Source organism: Phoca vitulina, unplaced genomic scaffold, assembly GCF_004348235.1.
Source record: "Phoca vitulina isolate PV1807 unplaced genomic scaffold, GSC_HSeal_1.0 scaffold54, whole genome shotgun sequence".
In the NCBI taxonomy this organism is placed as follows: domain Eukaryota; kingdom Metazoa; phylum Chordata; class Mammalia; order Carnivora; family Phocidae; genus Phoca; species Phoca vitulina.
The window spans coordinates 9,832,402-9,847,340 of NW_022589757.1; the positions used below are offsets into that span (position 1 = coordinate 9,832,402).

At 40.4% G+C, this 14,939-nt stretch overlaps 1 protein-coding gene across 1 annotated transcript in view; it reads left to right on the forward strand.

The window, feature by feature from the left end:
• Positions 1-981: 981 nt before the first annotated feature.
• METTL11B (methyltransferase like 11B) overlaps positions 982-14,939 on the forward strand; it is a 32,944-nt gene continuing 18,986 nt past the window's right edge. Inside the window, 1 exon segment of the mRNA XM_032389466.1 lies at positions 982-1,135. Within this exon segment, the coding sequence (XP_032245357.1) occupies positions 982-1,135 (154 nt within the window).

Below are 14,939 nucleotides of genomic sequence, written 5' to 3' on the forward strand. Positions count from 1 at the left end.
CAAAGGAAGCAGTCAGCCTATGGCATCTCCACAGGGAAAGGGCCAGGGGAATAAATATATTAGCTCACTCTCCTCCAGTCTCTTGCTGTCACTACCCATTGGCTGAACTCAACTAGAACCGAGAAGGCAAGGGAGTCCGCTGGTGTTGTCAACACAGGTCAGCCTCGGGGATACACAGTATGTGGGAAGAGTGGAGAGTGGACCCAGAGGGATGATCAGAAGTACAGAAACCAAGTGAGTACTTATGAGGAAAATCATCCCCATGACAGAGAGAGAAGAAACAGGCTTACAGGATGAGGTGTTGTTTAGAGCAAGCTAGATGGAAGGGTTTGGTTTGCTGGCAGAGATGGGTATTTAACATCAAAACAGGCTTTCATATAGTTGTGTCTCTTGAAGAATCCTTAGAAATGGGAAACACATATCCACCCTTATGAAATGATTTGGGCAAGATTGCACTGATGAGAGGAGCCTGGTTGGCTAGGATGACTCTGAAGGGTCCTTGTAACTTGAGGATTCTGCGTTCCAGGAGGAGTGATGGAAATCAGGAAACAGGATCTCCTGTGAAATATTCCCCATGCTTTGAAATGGAAATTAGGCTCTTCCAATTTAGGAATCAAATTAAAGCAAATAGTCAGGGTGTTAGTGGGTTGTGCTCCTCCCTGTTTGAAGTGGCATCTAAAGAAGGCACACTGCTTTTTCCTGGATGAAGCAGGATCGCACTCAGCCTATTTTCATCTTTACTTAGCACCTGCTGGCTTGGAGTGGTGTCGCCCAAGCAGTCAGACAGGGGATGTGCCAGGGGCTTGACCTCCCGCGCCTGCTGCCCCTCCCCATACCCCATGACAGCCTCTCTTGATACAGATGGACAGGGGCTGGTTTAAAATGACAGTCTCAAGTTCGTGTAGGAAGAGAAGGCTAATTCAAAGAAACAGCCAGGCAAGCTTCCTTTCTCTGTAGGAATAATTATCATACCCCTTCACCATGGCCCACCTGGGAGCCCATTTTGCCTTTAGATCCCACTGGCAGAAGACCGACGCTGAACTCTGTCGACACAGCATGTCCTTTATCCTTCACAAAGCCATTCGCAGTGACTTCTTTCAGAGTTATCTCTACCTGCTGGAAAAAATTCCCCTGGGTAAGTGAGTCAGAACTACTAGATAAGGGACAAGAAAGGGGGACTGTGTGAAGTCGTGGGACCTCTGCAAGAGTCCTTGTCCTTAGAACAAGGACACTTTTCAGATAGAAAGAACACACAACCAGTGTCAGGGGGCTTAAATGTTTCAATGGCACTCTTTCTTGCAGGGTGCAAAGATCAGGTGCTGCCTGGCAAGTCAGGCCTCTATTTTGGGATTCCCATGCACACTCAGGAACTGTGATTTGCTTCCCTGGGTGTTGGTTGGCCTGAGTACCAGGCTTATAGAAATTCATTTCCTGAGTTTTGAAGGACATTTTAAATATTTGCCAAAATTGAGAGGGGGGACAAATTAGGTAATTCAAAGATGAGAGTATTAATGTGGTAGTATGGCAACTAAGAGTTAAAAAGAAAGACTAAATGATAAGGTGTCCTTGTTCTGTGTTTGTGTGTGTGTGTGTGTGTGTGTGTGTGTGTACATGAGCCCACAGTCCACACAATCCTTTCTGGTTTTCCTGAGTCACAGTAATAGAGAGCCAAAAAGGAGCAGATTTTAGTCTGTTCTTTGAATATTAAGAAAAAAACCTGAGGCAGTGGTCTGCCTCCCTTTTCCCTATTTCCTCTAGTTTTCAGAGAATTAGACAATAGGGCAATAAAAAGCTTATCAGGTTTGTCTACACTACTTTTCTCAGCCTCTGTGAAAGGGGTTACTTCAAGGCACTCTTAACAGCACTGAAGAGGAAATAACTTGTGATTAAAGAGTGAAGTGTCCCCCTTTGATTTATGTTTCCCCCCCCAATGAAAGCAGGACCAGTATGTATCAGCCCCAGTCTGTTTTCTTAAGCCCCATTGTGCACTTGATGTGGCCAGCATTTCTAGACACCGTAGGAGCTATGTAATTCTTTGTACTGTGTTCAAGAAACTAGTTGCTAGCAGCCTACCAGATTTTCTTTGTATAAACCCATTTCTGAAGGGATCTTTAAATCTATACATACAATGCTTTCATCTCATACTTATGCAATGCTTCTTTAAAAATTTCCTTATTTATGATTTTATTTGATCCTCACAGCTACACTAGGGATGGATAGGATAAGTATCACTATTTTTCCACTCCCACCTTCACACCCTCACCCCCCATCTTACTTTTTCAAATGGAGAAAAGAAAATTCAGAGATGATGAGATCTAATCTAGACAGATCTCATTTAGATATCAAAGCAAGAACCCAAGACAAGAGATTTTTCCGGTAGATCACACTGCCCATAAGTAATTCTTTTAGGATGTGTTATGCGTCTCATTTGTATCCAAATGGGAAAACTAGAGCAGTCCATTTGGAAGGTGAGAATGTTCTGGTTGCTCCACACACTAGCAGAGCACTGCTTTTCTAGAGACACTCTTGAGAGTCTTGTGTGTCCCATCTCAATAACAGTAGCCTGGTGGCCTTAGCTACCGTAGACTGGAGAAAGATATCAATTACAATGACTAAGATACTCACTAAGGGGCAGATGGCTGCCAAATTTTAAAAATAATTACTAGAGAGAAAAAGGAACTCAACTCTGAAAGTAGCAGAAGATGAATTAAAAAGGAAGAATACAACAGTATCTTCTGAAAATCAGGTGAAAATTAATCGGGGAAAAGGAGACTATAATTTATTTTTGGTCTCAATCCCTTTTTTCTGATCAGTAGAGTCTTTCTGATTATACTAATTTTTCTCCTCTGTGAATGTGCTGATGGTTTATCAGTGATTTCCAATCTTTAAAAAATTATTAAAAAAAAACAAAAGTTTTGACAAAGTCTTCTATGGAAGCCTAGTGTAAAACAGGAAAAAGTGAAAATTTTCTGCTTAGGGTTGGGGACAGGGTGTGTTCCCTGCTCTATCGCAGCCTCACCAGTGGCTCCTGAGGCACTTCTGTAACACCCATCGGTTTCCATTAATACTGTTTGAAAACCCTTAGTCCATTTCTAAGCCAAACATGACTCCATTTTACTTAGTCGGTTTTCCATAAATAGGTACTCCTTATTTTCTCTGACTCTGATGATTCAGCCCAGGAATTGGTTTCCCCTGAGAGTAACAGAGGTAGCCCTATCCACAGTACCTCATTGATTTTAGCAATCAGGGGCTATATTAGTCTGTATGGACTATGGTATCCTGCAATAACAAACTAACCCTAAAATCTCAATGGCTGAGCATATAAAAGTTTATTTTATGTTTTTGCTGTATCATTTCAACATGCATTACGGGGGAGGGGCTGTGTTCCATGTAGGCATTCAGGGATCTAGGATGATAAAGGCTCCACCCTCTGGGACACTGCTAGTCACCATGGTAAGGAAAGATAGGAGCTAAAGTTTTGCCTGCTAGTCCGTAAATATTTTGTCCCAGAGGGACATACATTACAACTGTTTAGATACCATTGCCCAGAACCAGTTACATGGCCCTGTCTAACTGCAAGGATGCTGAGCCATGTAAGGGAGTATATGTGTATCTGGTCACTGGCAAATGTTTCTAATGGGGGAAAAACATTGCATTTTAGAGATAGAAACACTGGACATTTCTGATCAATTCAATTTAGTGTAAGAGACATTTATGGAGCTCTGTCGTGCAAAATGCTGTTCGGTGTATTGGAGAAGATTCAAACAATAAAACGCAATCTCTGTTCTTCAGAATTTTATAAACTGGAAATGGAAGCAAATCAACAAATAACTTTTTATTAATCCTTAAAAAGTTTAAATTAAGGTTACAGGAAAGGGAGGCTGTCAACTCTGTGAATACTCAGCTTTTTTTGCAGTGTTTTCTTGTCATGGCAGAAGCTAAAGCACCTCCAGGAGACTATAAGCTACTTGCAGGTGCAGAAAGGAACCAGCACATGTGTCTCATCCACCAGTATGACTTTTATCCAATCACAAGTCTTCCCCAAACCCTTGATTATCTTGCTTAACCCTTGGGTTTTGCCCCTAGGAGATTTATAAGTTCTATTTATGGAATGCATGTACCTCTATTAGTTTCCTGATGGGAATCTAGTTCCCATGACTCATTTATCTTGTCCTCTTCTATATCTATAGAATTTAGCATTTACCATGGTTCCTGGCACATAGAAAGAACTCAGTATCTGTTCACAGCAGATTAAATGCCCCCTTAGTAATAATTAATTGCAAATCACTAAAGTCTTGAGTTCAAATTCTGATACTGCTACTGATAGAGAAAGTCACCACTGCAAGTTACTAAAGTCTCTGAGTATCATTTTCCTCAGGGCAATTGAAAGCAATTGTATATAGTAAATAGTCAATGCTCAATAAGGATTAGTTTTTTCTTTCCCTTCCTCAGAGCCAGGCCTCTTTTAATGTCACCATGTGGTCTTCTCTAGAACAGGCATTACCAAAGACGACAGGCTCAGCTCACTGTATGGGAATTTTCAGGCAGCAGGGGATAGTAAGCTTTTCAGCTTGAAATGAAAATTTAGCCAGTGGAGTCCTCCCCATCTCCACTCAAATGTTTTGGAATTGGCTTCCCCTCCTTTTTGATGATTTAAAAACTTCATAGAAATGAAAATAAAGCCCTACTTTTGAAAGGTTAGGGAATGGATAGTGTAGAGTCTGCACAGAGAGTTTGTTGTTTGGGGTAATTCTTTGATTCCTTCTTTCCTGCCTTCCTCCTTCCAACTGCTTGCATTAGGTAGCCAGTCCCACAAGCACACTATGCAGGGACATTCAGTCATGGGGACATTTGCTGGAATATCCATGTCTAGCTTCAGAAATTTGTGGAGAAGCAAGAGCACACATACTGCAAATCTCCAATGAAGGCTTAGCTATGCCACTGAAGACACCTGTTCAGGAAGAAATGGGAGCAAGCCTGCTACTGTTCTCAGTGCTTTGCACGTTACTATCTCAGGGACTCCTGACAGTGTGCCTATTAGGTGGTACTGTTTTTTTTCCCCACCTTATATACGAGGGACTGATGTGCTCTGGAGTTAAGTAACCTACTGAAGGTCACGTGGCTGTGAGTGGGGGAGCAGGGTTAGAACCCAGGCAGACTGACTCCAGAGTCCGCCTTTTTTGAGCCTGAAAATCAGGTTGCCTCCCAGTGAAAATGGCAACTTGAGTTATGTAGGCAGCAATTAAGTTTTACCACGTTTTTTTTGACAGGAACATAAAACCTAGTCTATGAAGAGCATTGGCTTTGTACTTAGATAATCAACAAGATAGGCAGGCCAGTGAGTAGGTTCATGTAATCTAGTTATACCAGCACAAGTGCACTTGGGGGTTTGGAGTGAATGATTTTTCCAAAGGTGGCTGTTTGTGATCAAATAGGAAATAAATAGGAAAAAAATTGTATGCATCTCCAGTTTGTATACCAGTGCTCAAGAGGGCTTATCTAAGGCCCAATGGAGATGTTTCTATAAGTTAACCACTCAATAATCCTCTAGCGCTATCCACAGTGTATTTCCGAGTACATAGAAGTCAATGACTATTTGTTAATCATATGCTAAGAGTCTATTACTCCTGCACATCGTTAAAGGCTTAGTCTTACTTCACATTTAGAACAGTGGTTCCACAGAGTTTAGCAGAATAGGGATGGGGTAGGACATGGCTATGACACTTCATTTCTATGTGATATTAAGTTACTAAATCTTTCTGAGTCTCTCACCACTCATCTGCAAAATGGTGAATATAACCCAAGTTTTGTGTTATTATTGTGAGAATTGAAAGAGATAATGTGAAGAGATAATATGAAAGTGCTTAGTATAATGCCTGGTGCCTGGGAGGTACCCACCAATTTTTAGTACACATCCTTCACTTACCTCTTTCTTTCTACTGGAATAAGTTTCTAAGGAGGAAATTGATAACAATGGTCACCTCTTTGCCATTACAATTAAAAGCCAGAGTTAATAAAAACACTTCCCGTAAGACATGTGGGACTGTCAAATAAAACTCAGCATATAACCATTGGCATTTTTCAAATTGATTTTACCCCAGTGGAGACATGGCTGCACAACTCATTGAACAGTGATACATTGTTCAAACGTTTGCTGTTACTTTTTTTTATTATTATGTTATGTTAATCACCATACATTACATCATTAGTTTTTGATGTAGTGTTCCATGATTCATTGTTTGCGTATAACACCCAGTGCTCCATGCAGTACGTGCCCTCTTTAATACCCATCACCAGGCTAACCCATCTGCCAACCCCTCAGTTTGTTCCTCAGTGTCCATAGTCTCATGGTTTGTCTCCCGTCTGATTCCCCCCCTTCATTTTTCCCTTCCTGCTATCTTCTTCTTCTTTTTTAACATATAATGTATTATTTGTTTCAGAGGTACAGGTCTGTGATTCAACAGTCTTACACAATTCACGGTGCTCACCATAGCACATACCCTCCCCAATGTCTATCACCCTCAGTTTGTTTCCTGAGATTAAGAATTCCTCATATCAGTGAGGTCATATGATACATGCCTTTCTCTGATTGACTAATTTTGCTCAGCATAATACCCTCCAGTTCCATCCATGTCATTGCCAATGGCAAGATTTCATTCCTTTTGATGGCTGCATAATATTCCATTGTATATATATACACCACATCGTCTTTATCCATTCATCTGTCGATGGACATCTTGGCTCTTTCCATAGTTTGGCTATTGTGGACATTGCTGCTATAAACATTGGGATGCACGTACCCCTTCGGATCCCTACATTTGTATCTTTGGGGTAAATACCCAGTAGTGCAATTGCTGGATCGCATGGTAGCTCTATTTTCAACTTTTTGAGGAACCTCCATACTGTTTTCCAGAGTGGCTGCACCAGCTTGCATTCCACCAACAGTGTAGGAGGGTTCCCCTTTCTCTGCATCCTTGCCAACATCTGTCGTTTCCTGACTTGTTAATTTTAGCCATTTTGACTGGAATGAGGTGATATCTCATTGAGGTTTTGATTTGGATTTCCCTGATGCTGAGCGATGTTGAGCACTTTTTCATGTGTCTGTTGGCCATTTGGATGTCTTCTTTGGAAAAATGTCTGTTCATGACTTCATTTATTCTTTGGGTGTTGAGTTTCATAAATTCTTTATAGATTTTGGATACTAGCCCTTTATCTGATTTGTCATTTGCAAATATCTTCTCCCATTCTGTCGGTTGTCTTTTGGTTTTGTTGACAGTTTCTTTTGCTGTGCAAAAGCTTATCTTGATGAAGTCCCAAAAGTTCATTTTTGCCCTTGCTTCCCTTGCCTTTGGCAATGTTTCTAGGAAGAAGTTGCTGAGGCTGAGGTCGAAGAGGTTGCTGCCTGTGTTCTCCTTTAGGATTGTGATGGACTCCTGTCTCACGTTTAGGTCTTTCAACCATTTGGAGTCTATTTTTGTGTGTGGTGTAAGGAACTGGTCCAGTTTCATTCTTCTGCATGTGGCTGTCCAATATTCCTAACACCACTTGTTGAAGAGACTGTCTTTTTTCCATTGGACATTCTTTCCTGCTTTGTCGAAGATGAGTTGACCATAGAGTTGAGGGTCCATTTCTGGGCTCTCTTCTGTTCCATTGATCTATGTGCCTGTTTTTGTGCCAGTACCATACTGTCTTGATGATGACAGCTTTGTAATAGAGCTTGAAGTCCGGAATTGTGATGCCACCAGCTTTGCTTTGCTTTTTCAACATTCTTCTGGCTATTCAGGGTCTTTTCTGGTTCCATACAAATTTTAGGATTATTTGTTCCATTTCTTTGAAAAAAGTGGATGATATTTTGATGGGGATTGCATTGAATGTGTAGATTGCTCTAGGTAGCATTGACATCTTCACAATATTTGTTCTTCCAATCCATGAGCATGGAACATTTTTCCATTTCTTTGTGTCTTCCTCAATTTCTTTCATGAGTATTTTATAGTTTTCTGAGTACAGATCCTTTGCCTCTTTGGTTAGATTTATTCCTAGGTATCTTATGGTTTTGGGTGCAATTGTAAATGGGATTGACTCCTTAATTTCTCTTTCTTCTTTCTTGTTGTTGGTGTATAGGAATGCCACTGAATTCTGTGCATTGATTTTCTATCCTGCCACTTCACTGAATTCCTGTATGAGTTCCAGCTGTTTTGGGGTGGAGTTTTTTGGGTTTTCCACATAAAGTATCATATCATCTGCAAAGAGTGAGAGTTTGACTTCTTCTTTGCTGATTCAGATGCCTTTGATTTCTTTTTGTTGTCTGACTGCTGTGGCTAGGACTTCTAGTACTATGTTGAATAGCAGTGGTGATAGTGGACAACCCTGCTGTGTTCCTGACCTTAGGGGGAAAGCTCTCAGTTTTTCCCCATTGAGAATGATATTTGCTGTAGGTTTTTCATAGATGGCTTTTATGATCTTGAGGTATGTACCCTCTATCCCTATACTCTGAAGAGTTTTGATCAGGAAAGGATGCTGTACTTTGTCAAATGCTTTTTCTGCATCTATTGAGAGGATCATATGGTTCTTGATCTTTCTTTTATTAATGTATTGTATCACATTGATTGATTTGCAGATGTGGAACCAACCTTGCAGCCCAGGGGTAAATCCCACTTGGTCGTGGTGAATAATCCTTTTAATGTACTGTTGGATCCTATTGGCTAGTATTTTGGTGAGAATTTTTGCATCCATGTTCATCAAGGATATTGGTCTGTAATTCTCCTTTTGGATGGGGTCTTTGTCTGGTTTGGGGATCAAGGTAATGGTGGCCTCATAAAATGAGTTTGGAAGTTTCCCTTCCATTTCTATTTTTTGGAACAGTTTCAGAAGAATAGGTATTATTCTTGAAATGTTTGGTAGAATTCCCCTGAGAAGCCATCTGGCCCTGGGCTTTTGTTTGTTGGGAGATTTGTGATGACTGCTTCAATTTCCTTAGTGGTTATAGGTCTGTTCAGGTTTTCTATTTCTTCCTGGTTCAGTTTAGGTAGTTGATACATCTCTAGGAATGCATCCATTTCTTCCAGATTATCTAATTTGCTGGCATACAGTTGCTCATAATATGTTCTTATATTTGTTTTGTATTTCTTTGGTGTTGGTTGTGATCTCTCTTCTTTCATACATGATTTTATTTATTTGGGTCATTTCTCTTTTCTTTTTGATAAGTCTGGCCAGGGGTTTATCAATCTTGTTAATTCTTTCAGAGAACCAGCTCCTAGTTTCATTGATCTGTTCTACTGTTCTTTTGGTTTCTATTTCATGGATTTCTGCTCTGATCTTTATTATTACTCTTCTCCTGCTGGGTTTAGGTTTTATTTGCTGTTCTTCTCCAGCTCCTTTAGGTGTAGGGTTAGGTTGTGTACTTGAGACCTTTCTTGTTTCTTGAGAAAGGCTTGTATTGTTATATACTTTCCTCTTAGGACTACCTTTGCTGCCTCCCAAAGATTTTCAACAGTTGTGTTTTCATTTGCATTGGTTTCCATGAATTTTTAAAATTCTTCTTTAATTTCCTGGTTGACCCATTCATTCTTTAGTAGGGTGTTCTTTAGCCTCCATGTATTTGAGTTCTTTCTGACTTTCCTCTTGTGATTTAGTTCTAGTTTCAAAGCATTGTGGTCTGAAAATATGAAGGGACTCATCCCAATCTTTTGGTACTGGTTGAGACCTGATTTGTGACCTAGGATGTGATCTATTCTGGAGAATGTTCCATGGGCACTAGAAAAGAATGTATATTCTGTTGCTTTGGGATGGAATGTTCTGAATATATCTGTGAAGTCCATTTGGCCCAGTGTGTCATTTAAAGTCTTTATTTCCTTGTTGATCTTTTGCTTAGATGATCTGTCCATTTCAGTAAGGGGGATGTTAAAGTCCCCCACTATTATTTATTGTTGTCGAAGTGTTTCTTTGCTTTTGTTATTAATTGCCTTATATAATTGGCTGCTCCCATGTTAGGGGCATAGATATTTACAGTTGTTAGATCTTCTTGTTGGAGAGACCCTTTAAGTATGATATAGTGTCCTTCCTTATCTCCCATTATAGACTTTGGTTTAAAATCTAATTTGTCTGATATAAGGATTGCCACCCAGCTTTCTTTTGGTGTCCATTAGCATGGTAAATAGTTTTCCACCCCCTCACTTTCAATCTGGGGGTGTCTTTGGGTCTAAAATGAGTCTCTTGCAGACAGCATATCGATAGGTCTTGTTTTTTTTATCCAATCTGATAGCCTGTGTCTTTTGATTGGGGCGTTTAGCCCATTTACATTCAGGGTAACTATTGAAAGATAGGAATTTAGTGCCTTTGTATTGCCTGTCAGGTGACTGTTACTGTATATTGTCTGTGTTCCTTTCTGGTCTATGTTACTTTTAGGCTCTCTCTTTGTTTAGAGGACCCCTTTCAATATTTCTTGTAGGGCTGGTTTCGTGTTTGCAAATTCCTTTAGTGTTTCTTTGTCCTGGAAGCTATTTATCTCTCCTTCTATTTTCAGTGACAGCCTAGCTGGATATAGTATTCTTGGCTGCATATTTTTCTCATTTAGTGCTCTGAATATATCCTGCCAGTCCTTTCTGGCCTGCCAGGTCTCTGTGGATAGGTCTGTTGTCAATCTAATGTTTCCAGCATTGTAGGTTACAGATCTCTTGTCCCGAGCTGCTTTCAGGATTTTCTCTTTGTCTCTGAGACTCGTAAGTTTTACTATTAGATGTTGGGGTGTTGACCTATTTTTATTGATTTTGAGGGGGGTTCTCTGTGCCTCCGGGTTTTAATACCTGTTTCCTTCCCCAAAGTAGGGAAGTTCTCTGCTATAATTTGCTCCAATATACCTTCTGCCCCTCTCTCTTCTTCTTCTGGGATCCCAAATATTCTAATATTGTTTTGTCTTATGGTAGCACTTACCTCTCGAATTCTGCCCTCGTGATCCAGTAGTTGTTTATCTCTCTTTTTCTCAGCTTCTTTATTTTCCATCATTTGGTCTTCTATCTCACTGATTCTCTCTTCTGCCTCATTTATCCTAGCAGTTAGAGCCTCCCTTTTTGAATGCACCTCATTAATACCTTTTTTGATTTCGACTTGGTTAGATTTTAGTTCTTTTATTTCTCCAGAAAGGGTTTCTCTAATATCTTCCATGCTTTTTTCAAGACCAGCTAGTATCTTTAAAATCATCTTTCTGAACTCTAGTTCTGACATCTTATTAATGTCCATATTGATTAGGTCCCTGGCAGTCAGTACTGCCTCTTGTTCTTTTTGTTGAGGTGATTTTTTCTGTCTTGTCATTTTGTCCAGAGGAGACTAGATGAATGAGAGACCAAAATGCTAACAGGGTAACAACAACCCCAGAAAAATATATACTAAACAAATCAGAAGGGACCTGAAACCAGGAGAAAAGAAACGGAAAGAAAGAAAAAAGAAAAAGAAAAAGATAAAAACAAACAAACAAACAAAAACCAGAATATGATCAAATATGATCAGGCCGTTGCATAGATTAGTGCCACACACTAGATTTTGGGCGTATTTTGGTCTCTTAGAAGAAAGTGCCTCCCAAATTTTAAAGAAAGAAAAACATATATGTTCAAAAATACGGGTAAATACGATGAAGGGATGGAATATGACTGTAAAGATGAAAATTATAAAAGATTTTATAAAAGGAATTGATAAGTTGGTTGAAAAAAGAAAGAAGAGGAATTTAAAAAAAAAAGGGAGAGAATGTGATCAGGCGGGAGACTAGAATAAAGCCGTACACTAGAGATTTAGGGTATATTTTGGTCTGTTAGAAGAAACTGTATCCCAAAATTTTAAAGAGAGAACAACTTATATATATATACCAAAAATAAGGGTAACTACTATGAAGGGATAGAATATGACTCTAAAAATGAAAAATAAAAATGTTTTTTAAGGGATTGATAAGATGTTGGTTGAAAAAGGGAAAAAGAAAAATTTTTAAAAAAAAAGTTAAAAAAAATTTAACTTTGAAAGACTAAAGAACCATGGGAAAAAAGCAATGAATTCTATGTGCAGTATTCCCATAGCGCTGGAGTTCTGCCGTTCTCATTGATCAGTAAACTTGGTCTTGGCTGGCTGTTCTTGCTGATCTTCTGGGGGAGGGGCCTGTTGCCGTGGTTCTCAAATGTCTTTGCCGGAGACAGAATTGCCCCACCCTTGCTGGGTCTGGGCTAAGTAATCTGCTCCGGTTTCCTCTTGGGATCTTTTGTTCCCTGCAAGCTTTCCTTACAGTGTTGGAGGACGAGAGTGAAAATGGCGGCCTCCCAATCTCCGTCCTGGAGGAGCCGAGAACTCGGGGCCCCACTCCTCAGTGAGCCCCCGGAGAAAAGCAATCACTCCCATCTCCCCGGTCTCCGGCCGCACTCCATGCTCATCCGGCCTGTGACCAAGCGTTTCTATCTCTGGCACATGACCCTGTGTAGAGTCTCCAAACCCAGCAGATTCCTGTGGTGCACTTGTGCTGCTCCTCCCAGGGGAGGAAGGGGAGTCTCCCCAGATCTGCCGCTTGTTGGGTCCCTGCTGGAGGAGCAGTGGCCCGACTGTGCCATGGATCACGGTTTATGGCAAGCCCGAATTGAGAGCCCACTCCTCAGTTTCGTTTTTGCAGCTGGCTTCCCTGCTCTGATACCTGGAAGCTCTGCTGCACTCAGGCACCCCCGGCCTTTCTGTGACCCCGAGGGTCCTGAGACCACACTGTCCCAGTGAGGGTTCCACCCCCTGCTTAGCCACTGGAGCAACGTCCCTCAGCAGAGCCGACTTCTAAAAGTTCCGATTTTGTGCTCTGCTGCTCTATCACTTCCTGGTAGCGGCTGATGGAGGCCCCCTCCCCCACCGTCTATCTTCCCGAATATCACCTCGGATTCACTTCTCCTCAAGTCCTACCTTCCAGAAAGTGGTCGCTTTTCTGTTCAGAGAGTTGCTGCTATTCTTTTCTTCGATCTCCTGTTGAGTTCATAGGTGTTCTGAATGGTTTGATTCCTATCTAGCTGAATTCCTGGGACCAGAGGAAATTTAGGTGTCCTACTCCTCCACCATCTTGCTCCTCCCCCCGTTTGCTGTTACTTTTGCAATGGAGATACTGCAAGATTATTTTGCTTTAAAGAAATGGAGAACCAGATAACTTCCTTTTTTATTTAGCAGGCTTTTAGATACACACATGGCATGAGAAGGATGAGATATAGGTTTTGGATTTAAATAGACCTGGGTTAAGTTCCAGTTGTGTCCTCACTAGCTACTCGATCTTAGGTAATTTAGGTAACCTCTTGTTGTCTTGTGTTCTTCCATAGATAATAACATCTATCTTACCTATTCTGTTAGATATGAACACTAAGCATAGGTAGTGCATACATCCATGTTGGATCAATGGTAGTTACTATTTTTTTATTATATAGGTATGCCTAATTAGGAGGATAGATATCTTATAAACTATATGAAAAGTGTAACTTGTGTCACTTATGTCAGCTTTTCCCTCTAGCCACTCTCTACTTTGTTGAACTTGTATGCTATTAAAAGAACAAAAAGTGAGACAATATTCATTTAGTCTGTGGAAAGAGGCCTACTATGTGTTAAGCATAATGGTAAGTGTTGAGTTGCAAAGACAAGTAAGATACAGCCTTATCCTGAATAATTCAGTGTAGGAGAGAGACCCACACAGAGATTTTTTGTGGAATGTAGAAATAGAGTGATAGAGACCCCCACAGGATGCAGCAGAGGTGCACAGGACATATGGGTGACTGCTGAATCAGTGTCTGACTCTTCCAATGCAAATCTCACCATGAGAAATCTATCTCTACTATCTTGGCCTGACTTCTAGACTTCTAAAATTTGATAATAGGTGAGGTAGAATGTTCAAGTAGGAATAGACAGTTGGGAAGACGTTCAGCCAGGTGGGTAGGGAATGTGACGTGGGGTGGCAGATCCTTGCCGAAGTGAGGAAAGTGTGCTGTTCCTCCTGCCCTCCCTTTGGTCACCTCATTTGTGTTCAAACCTGGAAAGAATTAGGAACCACCGAATTAGCCCTCAGCTGAAAAAGAAGAAGCCCTCTAAAACTTTTAGGGTAGGTAGTGCATTATTTTAGAGATAAAAAACACCAGACACCTAAAGCATTCAGGGAGCAAATCAAACTTAGAGGGCCCCTCAGGGCAATTCCAAGACTTGATAATGACAAGTATTCTAGTATTCTGACACACCAGACCTTTGGATTCCACCAGAACGACTGATAAAGTCTTACTTCCCACTCTCCCCTGCTAGTGAAAAAAATAGAAATGAATTCACTTTTTTTATGATTCCACATATAAGGTGTTTATCTTTCCCTGTCTAACTTATATCACTTAGCATAATGCCCTCAGGGTCCATCTATGTTGTCATAAATGACAGGACTTCCTTCTTCTTTATGGTTGAGTAATATTCCATGGTACCTAGATACTTTCTCCCTCCCTTCCTCCCTTCTTTCCTTGCTTCCTTCCTTCCATCCTTCTTTCCATTTTTACCATTAATTCTTTAATGGCTAAATTGGGAAGTGCTCATTTGCAAATCTATTTTATGGAAGGTCTTACCCTTCATAAAGCCATCTCCTAATTGGGCTTTTTTTTTTTTTTAATAATAAATAAAAGGCTAACATGATCTAATATCCTATCTCAAATCATTTCAAACTAAATGTCTAAACTTAACCTACCTATCCTCTCAGATCAATTTTCAGTTGACAAACAGTTTTAACATCTGGAATAAAGTGTAAAATAACCTCAACCAACCATTTAGAAATATAAAAAAGGAAGAAAAAGGAAACAAAAAGACAAGGAGATACTCAGCAGACATAAGTGCTTAGCTTTTAACAAAATTTTCCTTAGAGAGTTCACAAGATCCAAATTCTTCTTTAGGGCAAATCAACTTGTGTTCTACTTTCCTTT